Source organism: Microcaecilia unicolor, chromosome 6 (assembly GCF_901765095.1).
Source record: "Microcaecilia unicolor chromosome 6, aMicUni1.1, whole genome shotgun sequence".
Lineage (NCBI taxonomy): Eukaryota > Metazoa > Chordata > Amphibia > Gymnophiona > Siphonopidae > Microcaecilia > Microcaecilia unicolor.
This window is the reverse complement of record NC_044036.1, coordinates 342,710,728-342,730,808: the sequence shown is the minus strand read 5'-3', so window position 1 is coordinate 342,730,808 and position 20,081 is coordinate 342,710,728. Positions and strand designations below refer to the sequence as shown.

General features: G+C 46.4%; 1 protein-coding gene across 1 annotated transcript; it reads right to left on the bottom strand.

Moving 5' to 3' along the window:
- Window positions 1–7,716: 7,716 nt before the first annotated feature.
- CBX2 (chromobox 2) lies at window positions 7,717–19,826 on the bottom strand. The gene is made up of 5 exons (XM_030206609.1): window positions 19,746–19,826; window positions 19,613–19,656; window positions 16,615–16,680; window positions 13,931–14,000; window positions 7,717–9,078 (listed from the first exon to the last, which is right to left on the bottom strand). The coding sequence occupies exons 1-5, from the start codon at window positions 19,815–19,817 to the stop codon at window positions 7,753–7,755; spliced, it is 1,578 nt and encodes a 525-aa protein (XP_030062469.1). The 5' UTR covers window positions 19,818–19,826; the 3' UTR covers window positions 7,717–7,752.
- Between the last annotated feature and the right edge of the window lie 255 nt (window positions 19,827–20,081).

The following is a 20,081-nucleotide window of genomic DNA, read 5'->3' as shown; positions in this document are numbered from 1 at the left end:
GGATGTGAGAGCCATTAACAGAGATAGAGAAATGGGGAAGAGGGGAGGTGGGCTTAGGGGGAATCCGCTGATGTTGAATGTGGCCTTCCATAAACACTGCAAAGAAGTCAAGAATTTGGCCAAGAAAATGCGAAAAGGACAAGTGTAATTGTGCTTTAATGCTGGACAAATGTGACATGTGCACCTTTCTTTAAATTAGTCCCCTTATTTTCTAACTCTTCTTATTCTCTTACCTATCTATATGTTCCATCTTTGCTTATACCCTCACTATCAATTAAAATGTTCTATTACGTATTGTGTTGACATTGTAAGTAGTAACTATGCCATACTTTCGAATATTTTTACTGCTGTAATTGCCTATTGCTCATGTTTGACTTACTCTTACTGCCTTGAGTGAATTCCTTCAGAAAGTTGGTAAATAAATTCTAATTAATTAATAAATGTCACAAGAAAAGTCAAAATTCTTTGAGGTTGCGACTCAAAATCAGTTTTTATGTGAATGGAAAATTCTGTATTGCTTCTATGTAATTTAAACGTTTATTTCAATGCAGTGCAAAATATGGTCATTTGGGGTATATTTAGGGCTGCAAAACATTATGCCAAATATATAAACTTGCCATGGAATTGGTATAGAATCTTAACAAATAATGCTACAGGAAACCACAGCTTCAAAAGGAATGAGCATAAATCTTTTTTATTTTTTAACCCGAAACTTGACTTTCTTAAAACCACCTCCTAGGGACTCTAGACCATTTAGATTCGCTGAAACGTCAAGTGCTACTGTAGCCTCTCTCATCAATTATTTTGTAACTAGGAAAACAGGCCCGTTTCTCAGCGCAATGAAACGGGCGCTAGCAAGGTTCTATAATGGTAGGGGCCCCCTCCCTCCGAGCTGCTTGCCTGCCTCCGTGTGACCGTCGGACGTTGTTCGTGGTTCGCTCTGTGTGGGGAGGGTTTTTTTTTTTTTTGCTGCGCCTCCGAGCCTGTGCCATTTCTGCTTGGGCCCTCGAGTGTCATTGCTCCGCCCTCGACGTCATCACGTTTTGACGCGAGGGCGGTGCAGACACTCAGGGGCACAACGGATATCTCAGGCGCCTCAACTTCCGTGGGGTTGCCTTTTATATAGAGAGATTATTACCTATGGGGTCCTTTTACAAAGGTGTGATAGCGTTTTCAGAGCGTGCTAAAAATAAGCATGCGCTAAACACTAGAGATGCCCATATATTCCTATGAGGTTTCTACTGTTTAGCGCTTGTAAATCATTAGCGCACATTAAAAATGCTACAGCGCCTTTGTAAAAGACTCTCGTGTTAATTTAGTTTATTGTTTATTTACTAAAAACAAACAAAAAAGGCAACAGTCTCCTTACTATGATAGAATAATGTGTCATTGTATTTTCAAAATAATGTCAAATAACAAACATCAATATATACAGTCAACCAAGAATATCAAACAATTATATAAAAAAACTCATGTGTCAATCATGAAAGTTGATATATATGAATTGTTTGATGATTTGATATCTATGTTTTTATTTATTAGTTTTGACCCCTGACGCAGCCTGAGAGCGAAACGTGGCCACCTCGGGTTTGTTTTTTGATTCACACCAATAAACTATTTCATATGTTTGTTTTCTATTAGTCTACCTTTTTTAATATTATTCATTTATTTACTACTAGCCGTTAAGCCCGTTAAAACGGGCGAGATTTGTGTTTTGCAAAATGTAATAATTCTAACCTCCATCCATCCATGTCCAGCAAACCTCCTCTCTCCCCTGCCCTGATATCCAGCAACTGTGCTCTCTCCCCTGCCCTCCCCCCCCCCATGTCCAGCAGCCCTCCTGTATCCCCTGGCCTCCCCCTGTCCACCAACCATGCTCTCTCCCCTGCCCTCTCCCCATATCCAGCAACCCTCCTCTTTCCCTTGGCCTCCCCCCTGCCCACAAACCCTCCTCTCTCCCCTGCCCTCCCCCCATGTCCAGCAACCCTCCTCTTTCCCTTGGCCTCCCCCCCCCCCCGCCCACCAACCCTGCTCTCTCCCCTGCCCTCCCCCCCCCACACCCAGCAACCCTCCTCTCTCCCTGGCCTCAGCCCGTCCACCGACCCTCCTCTCTCCCCTGCCCTCCCATGTCCAGCAACCCTCCTCTCTGCCCTGCTCTCTCCCCATGTCCAGCAAACCTCCTTTCTCCCCCCTGCCCTCTTCCCCATGTCCAGCTACCTTCCTCGCCGCCACTCCCTCCCCCCACCGTGCCAGGCCCCCTGCACTGACATGAGAGCGCCTCTCACCTCCGTGAGAAAGCGCTGCAGGCAGCAGCAGATCGCTCTGCTGCTGCCTGCAGCGCTTCCACATGGAGGTGAGAGGCGCTCTCATGTCAGTGCAGGGGGCCCGATTCAGAGGGGGGCGGGAGCGGCAGCGACGACGTCGGGGGTGGAGGTTGGTGCGCCAGCGATGTTGGTTCGTTTCAACTTTCCAGGCTCCAGCAGCAGCGTCAGGCAGCATCCGACTCCGTTTCCCTCTCTGTTTCGCCCTCTGACGTCATCACGTCTTGACGCGAGGGAAGTCTCTACTGCGCATTTGCGGGCGAGTTGGTCACTTGCCATTTATATGTTTGATACCATTACTTCTTGCATAACCAATCAGAACGGTTTACGGGGCAGACTCAAGAAAAATGTCAGGAAGTGTTTTTTCACGGAGAGAGTGGTGGATACTTGGAATGCCCTCCCGCGGGAGGTGGTGGTGATGAAAACGGTAACGGAATTCAAACATGCGTGGGATAAACATAAAGGAATCCTGTTCAGAAGGAATGAATCCTCAGTAGCTTAACCAAGATTGGGTGGCAAAGCCGGTGGTGGGAGGCGGGGCTAGTGCTGGGCCAACTTCTACGGTCTGTGCCCTGAAAATGGCAGATACAAATCAAGGTCAGGTTGGTCTTATACACAAAAAGTAGCACATGTGAGTTTATCTTGTTGGGCAGACTGGATGGACCGTACAGGTCTTTTTCTGTCGTCATCTACTATGTTACTATCAATCATAAGCATTACATCATTCAATACTATTGCCTTTGGTAATATACATTAGCTAGGATGGAGGAGTGGCCTAGTGGTTAGGGTGGTGGACTTTGGTCCTGAGGAACTGAGTTCAATTCCCACTTCAGGCACAGGCAGCTCCTTGTGACTCTGGGCAAGTCACTTAACCCTCCATTGCCCCATGTAAGCCGCATTGAGCCTGCCATGAGTGGGAAAGCGCAGGGTACAAATGTAACAAAAATAAAATAGATACTATTGGAGATTCTACATGGAATGTTGCTACTATTGGAGATTCTACATGGAATGTTGCTATTCCACTAGCAACATTCCATGTAGAAGCCTGCGCGGCCACATTGGTGATCTGCAAGGGCCGACTTCTAGTGGAATAGCAACATTCCATGTACAATCTCAAATAGTAGCAACAGTGGAGGAGTGGCCTAGTGGTAAGGGTGGTGGACTTTGGTCCTGGGGAACTGAGTTTGATTCCCACTTCAGGCACAGGCAGCTCCTTGTGACTCTGGGCTAAGTCACTTAACCCTCCATTGCCCCATGTAAGCCGCATTGAGCCTGCCATGAGTGGGAAAGCGCAGGGTACAAATGTAACAAAAATAAAATAGATACTATTGGAGATTCTACATGGAATGTTGCTACTATTGGAAATTCTACATGGAATGTTGCTATTCCACTAGCAACATTCCATGTAGAAGGCTGCGCAGGCTTCTGTTTCTGTGAGTCTGACGTCCTGCACGTACGTGCAGGACGTCAGACTCACAGAAGCAGAAGCTGCGCGGCCACATTGGTGATCTGCAAGGGCCGACTTCTACATGGAATGTTGCTAGTGGAATAGCAACATTCCATGTAGAATCTCAAATAGTAGCAACAGTGGAGGAGTGGCCTAGTGGTAAGGGTGGTGGACTTTGGTCCTGAGGAACTGAGTTCGATTCCACTTCAGGCACAGGCAGCTCCTTGTGACTCTGGACTAAGTCACTTAACCCTCCATTGCCCCATGTAAGCCGCATTGAGCCTGCCATGAGTGGGAAAGCGCAGGGTACAAATGTAACAAAAAATAAAAAAAATATTTAGTCACCTCACTTGTTATTCTGTTTTCCAGTTCATTTATCAATAAGTTAAATAGCACCGGTCCCAGTACAGATCCCTGTGGCACTCCACTGTTCACCCTCCTCCACTGAGAAAAGAGGCCATTTAACCAACCCTCTGTTTTCTGTCAAATAATCAATTCCTAATCCACAACATCAACCAGCTGAACTTTATCTTATCCTTTAGAATTTTGCCCCAGCACTGAAGTCAGGCTTACTGGTCTGTAATGAAAGAGAGAGAGAGAGAGAGAGAGAAAGAAACAGTATTTGCAGGTTGCTTGGAGAGGAGGAAGAGGGACAGGGTGCAGGAAGTCAAGAGGTTAAACCCAAAAATCAGAACTCTGGCACCTGGTAATAAGACATCAAATGGATCAGCACAACTGCAGGCCTTGTGATATGGAACTTTTTTTTTTAACCATGAAAAGTGCAAAAACAACTGGTTAAATTTTTCTAAGAGAATCTGCCAAGGTCAAACGCGCTCTGTGCTAGAACTTCAAATGGTCACATCAACTCTCAAACAACTCCAGAGCATTAAAGAATCAGATACCACACGCAAGACTGAAAAGTGTACAAAAAATATTTATTGATCTAGTAGCCAGTAAAAAAAATTATAGCCTTATACATTTTTACACACATTTTCCTAGCGTTTGCCACAATAAATTAGAAGAACGCTGAGGGACCTGAATCTAACTAGCATTAGCTATCAAACAAGAAACTCTACATAGTATTGTCACTAAAGAACCATTAAAATAAAGAAATGTGGAAAACACACGTAAGAACACCCCACACACACACTCCTCCCTAGGAAACAAACACCCTCACATCTCCCCCATCACACTTCCACACCACTTTCCTAGCAGACCCCCACTCCCTCCCTCACACACACACACCCAAACAGACCCCCCCCCTCCTCTGTAGAACACCCCCAGCATACACAACCAAAGCCCTTACCCCAAACATCTCCCCCAAAACCCCCGCAACAAATGCCCAGACACATATGCCCATAACCCTTCCCTAGCACATCTCCCCCCACACACAGACCCCCTCCCCCCTAGCACACACATCTCTCCCAGAACACACCCCCAAATGCCCCTATCCCAGACAATCCTCCTCACACACACTCCATCATTAACAGATGCTCCTCTCACACATCCACACCCCCTCTCCAGCACATAGCCCCACATGCACACCCCCAAAGCCCCTACCCAACCATGTACCCCACATACCACACCATCCCCCACAGCACACAGCGTCACATCTCCTCCTACATAACACTCCTCCCACACCACCAACTCTGCACGTAACTACACAGCACCCCACCCCCCGAAGCACATCCCCACGCCAGCTCCTCCAACACACACCTACCATGCCCCTCCCCTCCTCAAGCACACCTCCCTCACTACCTCTCCCATCATGCATCTCCACCAGACCACCTCCTCCAGCACAAACCACCAATGAAGTGATGTCATCCTCCTCCTCCCCCCCTCCCCAACCACTTTGCTGAGCCCCTACGAGAGATCCACACGTTACGTCATGTTCTGGTCTTATGTACAGATTTCATCGCTGTCCTGTTTATACGGCAATCAACTTGCAGTTTGTTCAGTGATGAACAAATTCGGTACCACCGAGTAATTAGCTCCAGGTCCTCAGGGGTCACAAACAGGTGCGTGTGTTCAGTACATTCAGCAGATACATCTGCAAAAGTTTGTGCTCAATATCCAGCTTTAATTTAGCAAACAGAAAACCAAAGCTGCTTTACTGAACAAGACTGGAACCAATTTCCTCCACAAATCAAGCAAAAATATATCCTGCATCTTCATTTTAAGAAAATGCCCCACACTCACCCTGTTTTGAGACTCAAATACAAAAGGCAGGGGGAGGAAAAAAAAAAACCAAAAACCCTCTTTTCCGCCAGAGGGTTTCTCCAGTTCTTCAGGTCACTGTCAAGTCCTTCATATCAGTAGAACATTTACAAGTTCACACGTTAAAAAAACAACTTTGAAAAAAGCCCTCCAATTTCTTTTTTGGTTCACTGTTTACACATAAATGTCATCACAGATGATTAAAGTTGGTTATTTGCTCTAGCCCACTGCAGGGGGCAGTGGAGCCTGTGCCCCTCGGAAAGAGGCAGGATACTCCCAGAAGCGCCACAGACAGACCAAGTCGGCCTGTCTGACAAGGTGCCAAACACGAAAGCAGCAAAATTAAACTCAAAAGGAGGGGCAACTATGGGAAACTAAGCTCACTCACCCCCCCCCCCCCCAAATTAACAGAGGGAGGAGGGGAGCCAACTATCACAACCAGCACCCAACATGAAACTCCAGCGCAAAACAGGCGTAACAAAGACAGAGCCGAGTGTCAAAAGTCACCAATATAAATAAAACCAAGGCTTTTGATAAAAAGAACAGGGCAGATTCTAACTAGACACTCCTGGGCTGAAAGGTCTCCTCCATCCTACCCCAACCCTGCATACACTGGTCCCAGTGACTGGGGTTTCTCAACTACGCACTACGCAAAAAAGCCATGTTTGCCCAGTCACGAGCAGGAAAAGCTGAAAGACCAGGTCTAAATGGACCAGGGCACATTCAAAAGGCACATTCTAGAAAGACCCTTCATTTGAGAGACCACCACCTGATACAGACAAGCCAGTCACGGAACTGGGCCTCCGGCTTCGAAGGGTCTCCTCGGCAGCTCACGCTGTCCCAAGTGGCTGGTGCAGAAACCTTGAAAAGCCAGGCACAAAATGAGAAGGCTGGTTCAGTGACATGGTTCCTGCTGCAGCTGCTTTACTAAGCTTTCATTTACCATTTGGGAAACGGACAGCATTTTTTGGTGTTTTGAGGGTGGGATTAATTTCTGCCCAGAGCATAGCCTGGCATCAGCTCTTGGGTTCGGCTCCATAAGGGAAGATATTTGCAACGCACAACCTGCTTGTTGCTTTAACAAAAACAGCGGACTACACCATAAGCAGTAAAACTTTAAAACTTGTTTTCTTAGTATTTTCAAAATCCTACCAGTGTTATACTGGCTAACTAGAACAGAAAAAAAAAAAAAAAACCAAGAGTTCAGTGTCCAATGGTCGCTCCCCTGTGCACGGAGCAGGGCTCACAGACCTCATCTCACATATAAGAAATCTGCTCCGATTCCACCTCACCTTCCCCTAGGAAATATAATACTGTTCAAACAAAATAAACAAAAGGTGAAGACGTAAATCAAATTCACCCCTAACACTCCAGGTAAACACATAATCAATGCTACATATTTAAGCACTTCTCAGCATCTGTGCTGTACTGCAATTTGTTACTATATATATATATATATATAAAAAAATAAAAGTTATAAAAAAAAAATAAACACAAATGTAAAAAAAACAAAACAAAACAAAAAAAAAAAATGTAAAAAAAACAAATGTAAAAAAAACAAAACAAAAAAAAAAACACCCACCCAAACCCTTTTAAGCCTTCTTTGGAAACAGGAATAAGTCAAACTAAACACTACTGTCCCATTCTGACATCGTAAAGACACCAGGACAGCCAGCTCAGTCCCGCTTCCTCTCCAGTGTACACAGCACTTTGCCAGAGAGAGAGAGAGAGAGGCGGTGAGAACATCTAGACAAAGGCTGGCTCAGCTCAGAAATGGTGCATGTTAAAAAAGCCAACGCTGGTCGGCGACTCCTTCACGGTCACCGTGATGAGGTTGGCGGTTACATCCGTGACAAAGACATGTTCAATAAGGCTTCGCGTGGGCTTCCAGTCCTGACTGGTCTGGACGGAGATGGACATGTTTTGGCCCCGGCTGGAAACGGATGAATCCTGGTCGGAATCCGAGCTGCTCTCTTCCCCTGTACTCATTTCACACAGCACGGACGGCTTGCAGCTCTCCTCAGTGGGCTGCCCTTGCTCGGGCTGCTTCCTCTCCTCTTCAGGGCTGGCAGAAGGGCAAAGGGACTTGTTGACCTCTGCTCTTCCAGCTAGCTTTTCACTCTTACTAGCACTGTCTGTTGTCAGTGTAGATTTGGCCAGGCCAGGCCCACTGCCCTTGACAGCAAAACCGCTCGAGTTCCCAGCTGGGTTACTGATGCACTTGGAATGTGTGGGGGGAACGCCTACACCTAAGCCCAAGGCAGCAAGTCCATTTTTACTGACGCTTTGCAGGTTTAAGGCTTGGAGATTCACTTCCTGCATGGTGTTGGCACTAGAAGGTCCAGTCCCCTGGGGGCAGGGACTTGCTACAGTCTGGCTATCTACCTGGGGGGGAAATTCAGGATTCGGATCACCAGAATTGCTTCCTTTTGTTACTTTAACTCCCTGAGGATTTAATCCGACTTTGGCATTTTTCACTTTTAAGTCCAGCCCTATGCTACCTTTTTTAGACATTTCTGAGCACAGTGCCAGCCTCCCAGAAGGCTGGTTGTTCACGCTATTCTGGTTAATTCGGTTCATATAGTGGACAATGGAGCTCTGCCAGCTCAGTGCCCGGTTTGGGCTGCCATTCATATGACCTGGACCACCGGAGCTTTTTGCTATGTTACAAAGATGGTCCATGGAGAGTCTTCCAGCAGAAGCTCCGCTGTCACCCGCCCTCTGAGGCTCCTTGGACTGGGCTTTCAGCGTGCCGAGCTGCTGCTGCTGCAGCTTACCCAGGAGTTTAGTACCGACAGTCACCTCCTTCTGACTCGTTTGCATTGCCTTGGTCAGGGCTTTGCTTTGCCGGGCCGCTTTCTGATCCGGTGGCAGTGGTTTTCTGCCACGTTTCTTCCGGATGGGCTCTTTCACGTCAGGTTTGGCCACTACAATCTGTGCTTTCTTCTGTGGCACTGGGTGGGTCTCCCGGGCTCGGGGGCCCCTCTTTGCATTTCTTTCATTTTCATCCTCATCAGAGGAAGAGGAGGAAGAAGAAGAGGAAGAGGAGGAGGAAGAGCTGCTCGATTTAGTTTTCAATGGCACCTCAGGCTCCTTTAAAAAAAAAAAATTGAGAACGTATTATTTATTTACACTAACCTTATAAACTGCTTTTAAAGCCTTGGCATAACCAAGAGGTTTACGATAGTTAAAATCAAGGGAGTGACTTAGCGCTAGAAACTACTACTATAAATCATTTCTGTAGCGCTACCAGTCGTACGCAGCGCTTCACAATTGAACATGAAGAAAAGACAGTCCCTGCTCAAAAGAGCTTACAATCTAAATCAGGACAGACAGGACAAAAAATGGATAAGGGTAGGACAGACAGAAGGACACATAGGGAAAGGGACTATTGAAGAGAGGAAGACAAGGTAAGGTTACGAGCAAGTGACAAGTTAGAAATCAAAAGCAGCATCAAACAGGTAAGCCTGGTCAAAGATGGAAAGAAAAGAGAGGTGGGAAAGAGAATAGAAGCATGGTGAAGGTCCGAGACGTGGGGGAGGGGAACAAGCAAGAAGGCATATACAAAAACAGACTGTGAGCCCTCTAGGGACAGAGAAAGTACATAAGTACATAAGTACATAAGTAGTGCCATACTGGGAAAGACTAAAGGTCCATCTAGCCCAGCATCCTGTCACCGACAGTGGCCAATCCAGGTCAAGGGCACCTGGCACGCTCCCCAAACGTAAAAACATTCCAGACAAGTTATACCTGAAAATGCGGAATTTTTCCAAGTCCATTTAATAGCGGTCTATGGACTTGTCCTTTAGGAATCTATCTAACCCCTTTTTAAACTCCGTCAAGCTAACCGCCCGTACCACGTTCTCCGGCAACGAATTCCAGAGTCTAATTACACGTTGGGTGAAGAAAAATTTTCTCCGATTCGTTTTAAATTTACCACACTGTAGCTTCAACTCATGCCCTCTAGTCCTAGTATTTTTGGATAGCGTGAACAGTCGCTTCACATCCACCCGATCCATTCCACTCATTATTTTATACACTTCTATCATATCTCCCCTCAGCCGTCTCTTCTCCAAGCTGAAAAGCCCTAGCCTTCTCAGCGCTGTGTACGTTAAGTAGCGCTACAGAAATGAAATGGAAGAAGAAAGGCATATACAGGTCCCAGATGGTTGCCTAAGGGGCACAGCGGGACCATTTGAAAGAGCCACACTAAGTGAGGTTTTGAATCTGGAATGGGATATCTCTGTCCAAATATCAATAGGAAGCGAATTCCAAATATGTGGGCCGAGACAGGGAAAGACAGATGCTCTGTAGGAAGCAGCCAGCCAAAGCCATTCCAAGACCTCAGGTCTTGCAAAGGGTTTCCAGACCCTGCATTTATGGCAGCTACATTAAGTAACACTCCAGCCCCTCAAAGCTCCCCCTGTTCTCATGCTCGGGGTTACACTTTTGTTGCTCTCTTTCAGGTCTGCATTCTTTCCTTCCACTGCTGCAGTAACTGCTTTACCTCAACCTCCACAGTGGAAGATGCAGCCTCACGAGAACCGAAATGTGGCCTGAACTCTCAGGGATGATACATTCCCCACTTTTAGCATTTGTCTTCATTTTTCTTGTCTCACACAGGTGTATTTGGGGTTTGTTCTGTACCGTTTACATATTACATTACTCCGTCCCCCCGTTCCCCACCTCCCAGTTGCAGGCAATTTTCCCACTACTAGCCAGGTTTCACGCTTATCAGCACCTCCTTTGGTTCTTTGCCTTCTGTATTTTGTTACAGTAAAATCAGTTTTTTATTTTACTGATTGTTTAGCAATTTGATGTGTAGATTTTTTAAAAATATTTTATGAACATTTTATACTCAGTTATTCTTTTCTTCTGCTGCACTTATTGATGGAAAATTTCCCCCTGCTGCTACTCCACGGCCCCGAGATTCTGGGGAAGGTATTAGGGGTGTAATTACACATGGTATTTTACCACAACTCAATGCTATTTTAGCACAGGTCCCATTTTATGCAATGAGAACTACCGTGTTTCCCCGAATATAAGACACTGCCTTATATTAATTTTTGCGCCCAAAAAGGCGCTAGGTCTTATTTTCAGGGGATGTCTTAATATTTCGGGGAAACACGGTTGGCCCGCCCACCTTCCCTCCGTCGCTCCTGCAACTACCGGTAACCCCCCACCCGAGATGGCGCTCCCACCCGAAGTCGCCGGACCCCACCCCCATCCGTCGCTCAGAAACTAACCTGAACTTAAGCCTCCTTTCACTTTCCTTCCAGTTTGCAGGAGCAGCAGGGCAGGGCAGGCCTCTCCTTCCTTCCGAGCCCCACCCTCGCCTGACGTTACGTTACGTCAGGCGAGGGCGGGACACGGAAGGAAGGAGTGGCCTGCCCTCCTACTGCTGCTGCTTGCTGCGAACTGGAAGGAAAGTGAAAGGAGGCTTAAGTGCAGGTTAGTTTCGGAGCGACAGAGGGGGTTGGGGTCCGGCGACTTCGGGTGGGGGCGCCATCTCGGGTGGGGGGGGACGACCTCGGGTGGGGGGTTAGTTTCAGAACGACGGAGGGGGGCCCGGCGATCTCAGGGGGGGGGGGACCCTACTTACCGGGAAAAACAAAACTTTGCTAGGCCTTACTTTCGGGGGAGGCCTTATATTTTCTAAGGGCACCAAAAACCTCGGTAGGTCTTATTTTATGGGGATGCCCTATTTTCGGGGAAACACGGTAATAATAATGACCTATTACTGGCTAAATCCAGAGGTCAATATTCCATCCTCATTCTTCTTGATCTTTCCGCTGCTTTTGACACTGTCGATCACAGCATACTTCTCGATACCCTGTCCTCATTTGGATTCCAGGGCTCTGTCCTTTCCTGGTTCTCTTCCTACCTCTCCCTCCGCACCTTTAGTGTTCACTCTGGTGGATCCTCTTCTACTTCTATCCCTCTGACTGTCGGCGTACCTCAGGGTTCTGTTCTTGGTCCCCTCCTCTTTTCTATCTACACTTCTTCCCTTGGTTCATTAATCTCATCCCATGGCTTTTCCTACCATCTCTATGCTGATGACTCCCAAATCTACCTTTCTACCCCTGATATCTCACCTTGCATCCAAACCAAAGTTTCAGCGTGCTTGTCTGACATTGCTGCCTGGATGTCTCAACGCCACCTGAAATTAAATATGACCAAAACCGAGCTTCTCATTTCCCCCCCCCCCCAAACCCACCTCCCCGCTCCCCCTGTTTTCTATTTCTGTTGATGGCGCTCTCATTCTCCCTGTCTCCTCAGCTCGGAACCTTGGGGTCATCTTTGACTCTTCTCTCTCCTTCTCTGCTCATATCCAGCAGATTGCCAAGACCTGTCGTTTCTTTCTTTACAACATCCGTAAAATCCACCCCTTTCTTTCCGAGCACTCTACCAAACCCTCATCCACACCCTTGTCACCTCTCGTTTAGACTACTGCAATCTGCTTTTTGCTGGCCTCCCACTTAGTCACCTCTCCCCTCTCCAGTCGGTTCAAAACTCTGCTGCCCGTCTCATCTTCCGCCAGGGTCGCTTTACTCATACTACCCCTCTCCTCAAGACCCTTCACTGGCTCCCTATCCGTTTTAGCATCCTGTTCAAACTTCTTCTACTAACCTATAAATGTACTCACTCTGCTGCTCCCCAGTATCTCTCCACACTCGTCCTTCCCTACACCCCTTCCCGTGCACTCCGCTCCATGGATAAATCCTTCTTATCTGTTCCCTTCTCCACTACTGCCAACTCCAGACTTCGTGCCTTCTGTCTCGCTGCACCCTACGCCTGGAATAAACTTCCTGAGCCCCTACGTCTTGCCCCATCCTTGGCCACCTTTAAATCTAGACTGAAAGCCCACCTCTTTAACATTGCTTTTGACTCGTAACCACTTGTAACCACTCGCCTCCACCTACCCTCCTCTCTTCCTTCCCATTCACATTAATTGATTTGATTACTTTATTTATTTTTTGTCTATTAGATTGTAAGCTCTTTGAGCAGGGACTGTCTTTCTTCTATGTTTGTGCAGCGCTGCGTATGCCTTGTAGCACTATAGAAATGCTAAATAGTAGTAGTAGTAGTAGTAGATTAACAGTAAAGTAACACATCTTAACGGTAGCCACATTAATAACCTCCCCCTTAATTAAAGAAAAAGAAATCTCTCTAGAAATTAAGATCACTGCCCTATGTAATAAAGCTGAGCCAAGTATAGAACAATGAAGCCATTGTGACATCACTGACGAGGTGGCTCTTATTGGTGGACTGAGGCATTATGACATCACAATATCAGCTCTGGTTAAATCACTGCTATACGTAATAGGGCAATCAAGCCATTGTCACATCATTGATGAGATTGGCTCTTACTGGTGGAATGAGGCATTATGACATCACAATATCAGCTCTGGTTAAATCACTGCTATACTAATAGGGCAATCATGCCATTGTGACATCATTGATGAGATTGGCTCTTACTGGTGGAATGAGGCATTATGACATCACAATATCAGCTCTGGTTAAATCACTGCTATACTAATAGGGCAATCATGCCATTGTGACATCATTGATGAGATTGGCTCTTACTGGTGGAATGAGGCATTATGACATCACAATATCAGCTCTGGTTATCAGAGACTGAAACTCTTCACACTAAGGGGGAAAGTTAACAACATGGACCTCAGCAAATGTGATTGACCGATATAAAAAAATCAAGATGAGCCAAAGTGAAAAAAAGCACTAAAAGTGAAAAACGTGTGTTTAAGAGCCTTCGAGTAAGATTAGAAATGTAGGATTCACAAGTCAGAATGACAGACTAGCAGGGATTATCAGAAAGATTGTTGCTATGGACACTCCAGTTACAAACAGAACCTGAATTTCAGCAAATGAGCTGCTCATACAGCCAACGAGCACACTGTACCCCAAAGCTTACACCGATACATACCACATTTTTTCTTGGTCTTCCTCTAGGTCGCTTCCCCCTTTTCCGATTTTGTAGCTCCTTCTCTTGCTCTCTGTGAATACAGCAGCCTTTAGTCACCAATAACATCAAGGCAAAACCATTTCTTACAAAGCACACTGTAGTGTAACTAGGATGTATAAAAAATAAAAACGTGCACGTGTCAGCAAAAACTGCATTGAAAGGTATGAATGGCCGGTGACCACGGGGACAAACTTTGTCCCCAAGTCATTTTCTACTTTGAAGCCTATTAATACTGGACTGTTACTTACGTTTCAGTGATACAGATGTGGATAATTTTTATTTTTGGGGAAAAACAAGCAAACACGCTGGCCACAACTAGCAAAATTTGCATGGGAGATCCTTGTACATTCCTGCTACATCTTCTATTGCAGGAAGGACAGTGGAAGACAGGAGAGCTAGACTGAATCCTGAATGGCCAGTTGGGCAGCTTAATAAGGCAGTGTGCTGTGAAGAGCTGAGTGGAGAACAACATCACTTAAGAGACCGCAGCTTGTAGCCAGAACTCTAGGGCCGCGGCCGACTATGGCCAAAGTCTCAAACCTTCTTCAGGGTCCATGGCGGATCATTTTCACTATGAAGCTGCAGTACTTGAGCACCGGATGCCAGATCAGTGAAAATGATATGCCACGGACCCTGAAGAAGGTTCGAAACTTTGGCCATAGTCGGCCGCGGCGTTTGGACAGTATTAAGCAGCATGCACAGATCTGAGTTGATATTTAGTACAAAATATTCACATAATGTTTAAAGGAGGTTGGCGGGTTTTTTGCCAATGATAACGATAGCTCCTTGATCAAGAAGGAAGGTGCCATAAAGAAAGGAGCCTTATTGAGGCTTTTTCCTCCAAATCCTCCTCTTTTTGGTAGTAACTGTCAAAACCGTTAATTATTGAACATAAGTACATAAGTAATGCCATACTGGGAAAAGACCAAGGGTCCATCGAGCCCAGCATCCTGTCCACGACAGCGGCCAATCCAGGCCAAGGGCACCTGGTGAGCTTCCCAAACGTACAAACATTCTATACAATCAAGCCATTGTGACATCACTAATGAGGTTGGCTCTTATTGGTGGAATGAGCCACTATGACATCACAATAGGTTAAATCACTGCTCTATGTAATAAAAGTGAGCCAAGTAGAGGACATAAGTACATAAGTAATGCCACACTGGGAAAAGACCAAGGGTCCATCGAGCCCAGCATCCTGTCCACGACAGCGGCCAATCCAGGCCAAGGGCACCTGGCGAGCTTCCCAAACGTACAAACATTCTATACATGTTATTCCTGGAATTTTGGATTTTTCCAAGTCCGTTTAGTAGCGGTTTATGGACTTGTCCTTTAGGAATCCGTCCAACCCCTTTTTAAAAACTCTGCTAAGCTAACCGCCTTCACCACTTTCTCCTGCAACGAATTCCAGAGTTTAATTATACGTTGGGTGAAGAAATATTTTCTCCGATTTGTTTTAAATTTACTACACTGTAGTTTCATCGCATGCCCCCTAGTCCTAGTATTTTTGGAAAGCGTGAACAGACGCTTCACATCCACCTGTTCCACTCCACTCATTATTTTATATACCTCTATCATGTCTCCCCTCAGCCGTCTCTTCTCCAAGCTGTATAGCCCGAGCCTCCTTAGTCTTTCTTCATAGGGAAGTCGTCCCATCCCCGCTATCATTTTAGTCGCCCTTCGCTGCACCTTTTCCAATTCTACTATATCTTTCTTGAGATGCGGCGACCAGAATTGAACACAATACTCAAGGTGCGGTCGCACCATGGAGTGATACAACGGCATTATAACATCCTCACACCTGTTTTCCATACCTTTCCTAATAATACCCAACATTCTATTCGCTTTCTTAGCCGCAGCAGCACACTGAGCAGAAGGTTTCAGTGTGTTATCGACGACGACACCCAGATATAGTGTAGTTGTATCATTTATTATTAACCTCTGAAGCCCATATCTAGATATAATAGAAGACTAAAGTGTTCAACATGCTTAACATGAGTGAACTATCTTCAAGAAATGCCAGCCCAGAAAACGGAAACTACCTACTCCTACATCTACCCAACTGCAGAACCACCATCTACACAGCTGGATTTAGCTACCTGGGTTCCAAATGGTGGACCTCGATACCAAAAACCATAAGAAGCATCACAAATCTCCTCCAATTCAGAAAAGAAATGAAAACCTGCCTCTTCAAAAAAATTCTACAGCTAATCACAAAGATATCGTCTCCTTCCTTTCAAATCTACCTCTTCAAAAACTCTATGAATAACCACACGAACTGTAGATAACCTCTCCACATTGCACAACACTATCATAACTCCATCAAAATGTAAACTGTAAGCCACTTTGAACCGAAATTTGTTTTCGGACAATAGTGAGATACAAGAATGTATAAATAAATAATGTTGAATGGAATTCATGAATGTGGGAACAAAGTGTTTTGGTTTTGTTAGCCTTAATTAACAGTTCCCACGTTGGCCACCACTCGAAGAAGGAAAGCTCAAACATGTAGGGAAAACCATCAAGTTCAAGTCATATGTCAAACACATTTCCTCAGTGGCAAAGTCGATTTTCAACAATTGTCAGCTATGATAATGTCCAAGAACAATGTCACATGATAAAGAAAACAGCCCCGGCAGACTCACCTCTTCTGGAACGCCAGGAGAAGTCTGGCATCTAGAATGTTCTCCTCTGGTTCCCAGCTGTTGTGTCTGAAACGACCAAAGAACAGAACAGATAGGGCTAAATTCAGTACATGGCACTGAAAAAGCCCAGTCCCCTAAAGGGTGCTCAGAGTCAGACACAGTTTACAGAAGGGCACTTAGTGTTGCGATCCACACCCAATTCTGGGCGCAAGGATTCACACCAACTGAAACACGGTGTAAATTATTGCGCCTAAAATAGGTGCGGATCTGCCACATTCTATAATGCTGCATGCAAATTCTAGGAATGCCCGCCCCCTTTTCAGATTTGTGCTTAAGTTTACATGCATAACTTTATAGAAAGCCAACTAGGAAGATGTGTGCACTAATTGGCTTGTTCTTCAATTAAATTGTGCTTGCAAATTTTGAGCATCATTTATAAAACTGAGTCTGTTAAGAGGATGAATACAAGGATTAAAAAAGATTAAAAGAACCTCCCTGAACCTCAGCTAAATCTAAAAAATTGAATATCTTACCAAATCTACATCTGGCTGGTCTTGGCAGATGTGTGTAATAAAACCTCTCGTGATGTCACTGTGCATTGTTATCACTTTCTCTTGTGATGTCACAGTGCATGCATTAACAGGGCTCTCTTGTGATGTCACTGTGCATTGTTATCATCACTCTCTCGTGATGTCATAGTAACATGTTGCATGTAGGCTAGAAAGACCAGGGTAAGGAGCACTGAAGCTGTGTGTGGAAGGAGAATGATTGTGAATACATGTAAACAGTCCGGCAACTACAGAAGGCTAAGAGAACAGGTGGAGTCCCGAGTACCCTACAGACAGCTGTTAAACCACAAATAAGGGATATAGCTTTCTCTGTCAGATTATGAGAGGACAGATCACTGCCTAGAAGACCAAATATTAAATGACAAAAAAAGAAAAAAGGCCACTTGGATGCAGCTTTGTAAGGACATCAGTAAAGAAACAGCAGCTTCAACCCTGCAATTTTCAGTTTGGCTGCCACTGACACTTTTCTCTGATCATTTTTAAGTGCATCCTGGAGGCTTTGCTATGAAGTTTGAGCAGCCGCTGGTTCGAACAGAGCAGACAATTCTCCCTTCACTTCAGACACTGAATAGAGGGCTGAGACTTTACTGAAGGATGGAACAGATGGAGAACTTGGCTTGCAGAAAGGAAAAGGCATTATTTGAACATAAATCTGCATAATTAGCTGAGGAGTACAGAAAATTACAGTCAAGTATAATGTCTTGTGCTAATATTTTGTCTGTTTGCAGTGGTGCAAAAATCCCTTTTAAAACAAACACAAACAGAATTGCCAAACACTTTCCACTCTTAATGAAACGCCACAGAAGACCACCTGTTCACCCTCACCCTGCGGTGTGCGGAAAGAAGAGCATTAACACCCCAAGACAAAGGGGAACTCTGTGGCAATATGATGTCTGTGCTGCTTAGCATTTCAAAGGGATAAAGGCAAAACAAATTATTCCAAATAAAATGTTTACAAAATTCTAATTAGATTTGGGAGCTGTAATCTATAACCCTGCCAAATAGGGAGCTTCTCAACAGAGCCCAAACTGATGAAAGAGCAGAGACAATGGAGCAAAAGGAACTTGTGAAGTGCAGAAATGCAAAGCCACCAAGAAGAAAAGATTAACAATGAAAGAAACAGAGAAAGTGAGTGGGAAGGAGCAGCTGGCAGAGGGAGTAAACGGAGACCCCTCTCACCCCCCCCCCTCAGTCCCCACATGGCATCCGCATCCCTCTTTTTTTTTTGAGAGAGAGCAAGTCATCAGCTGAAAAGAGATTAAACTTCTGTTAAACACAAAATGGGGGCAACAAGGGTAAACAATGTAAAAGGGGCAGATTTCTTCCAACACACAATACAACCCATCGTGTACTCCCCCCTACCCTCACTATATACCCAACACATTTGCAAAGCAGAATACGCTCCCCCTACTCTCACAATTCGCCCAACACTGAATCGCATCACAACACCCCTCTGGCAAACCATTATACACTCAACACAAATCCATACAACAAAACTTCTCCGACAAATATACAAACCAAAATATACTCCCCCTACCCTCATGCTACACCCAACACAGATCCATACACAACACCCCTCTGATACCTATACAAACCAGAATACGCTCCCCCTACTCATCCACCACAGACCCACATCACAACAACCCTCTGACATACACACAAACCAAAATACACCCCCCCACCCCCCTATTCTCACTATACACCCAACACAGATCCAAAGATTGAAGCTCTGCTGAGCAGGGCTTGTCTCCTGTTTGTGTACAGCTACAGATGGAAATGCTTTGTAGTAACAGTTGTTTTGTTATTGTTGTTGTATACTAGCTCTTCCGCACACAAGTTGCAACCCCGCTGTTTCTAACACACTACAATCTCCTCCCCCAACTGCAAAACCGACAACACACACACTGACAATAAAAACAATGGATAGCGAAAGTAACACGTGCTGCTGCCCAAAGAAAGCAACACAGCTCAGAGCAGCAAGTCGAGAACATGCCGGCTGATTCAGAGTCCCGGGGGGGGGGGGGGGGGGGGCTGGATTTCCTAGTGTTCCGGTGTGGGACGGGGGTAATAATGCGAATTATCGAGGTCTCGGGTACAGGGGAGAGGAATCTCGATTCCCCAGGGTCCTTGGAGGGGGAAGAGGAGGCAGGGGTGATCTGGTTTTCCCCAGGATCCCTGGGGGGGATCTAGATTCCCCAGGTGTCAGGAATGGGGGGGGGCGGGGGTCTCTTTGTATCCGGCCCAGCCCTGCCACACTTTACCGTAAACAAAAGAAGCCCCTGTACAGCCCAAACAAAAGAGGAGCGGGAGCCGGGAGGGGCCAACCTCGACCCCGCCCCGGATCACAGTCCGTCCCAAAGGTAGGGGGAAGAATGGAAACCCTCCCCCCCCCCAGGTCCGGCCGACCGGGCCGAGGGTCGGAGACTCACTTGGAGGACCAGCCGCGCCACTTCACGAGATACTCCAGCTTCCCCTGCAGCAGAGAGAGAGAGAGGGGGGTTAGCGAGCACCCGGGGTGGGGGGGGGGGGGAGTGACGGATGGGGGGAGGGGACGACACCCACCTTGCGGAGCCGCTTGCTCAGAATACATTCAGCGGCGAAGACCTGCTCGCCCACGGCGCTCAGCTCCTCCATCCCGGCCGACCCCAGCCCCGACCCCCGAGGCACTGAGCGGGCTCCCAGTCGCCCCCGCCCCGGTCTACGTCACGAGCTCCCAAAATTCCTGCCGCCAATCATAATGCCAGCTCCGCCCCCTCCAGAACACTCTAGCCGCGTGTTGCAGATAAAGGGAGGGGGGGGAGATGGAGACGTCCCGGGACAGGGAGGTGGGCACCTGAGAGGTGAGGACCGGGTGCCTGCCCCGCCCCCACAATGTGCACACATGCGGCCTTTCAGACG

What these genes read in the sequence shown, in the direction of transcription:
- CBX2 (XM_030206609.1), bottom strand. Translation starts at nt 19,817, where the DNA reads ATGGAGGAGCTGAGCGCCGTGGGCGAGCAGGTCTTCGCCGCTGAATGT. An exon ending in TGAGCAAGCGGCTCCGCAAG is followed by an intron (nt 19,657 to 19,745) that starts GTGGGTGTCGTC and finishes TCTCTGCTGCAG; the next exon opens with GGGAAGCTGGAGTATCTCGT. An exon ending in TGGCGCGGCTGGTCCTCCAA is followed by an intron (nt 16,681 to 19,612) that starts GTGAGTCTCCGA and finishes TGGTCGTTTCAG; the next exon opens with ACACAACAGCTGGGAACCAG.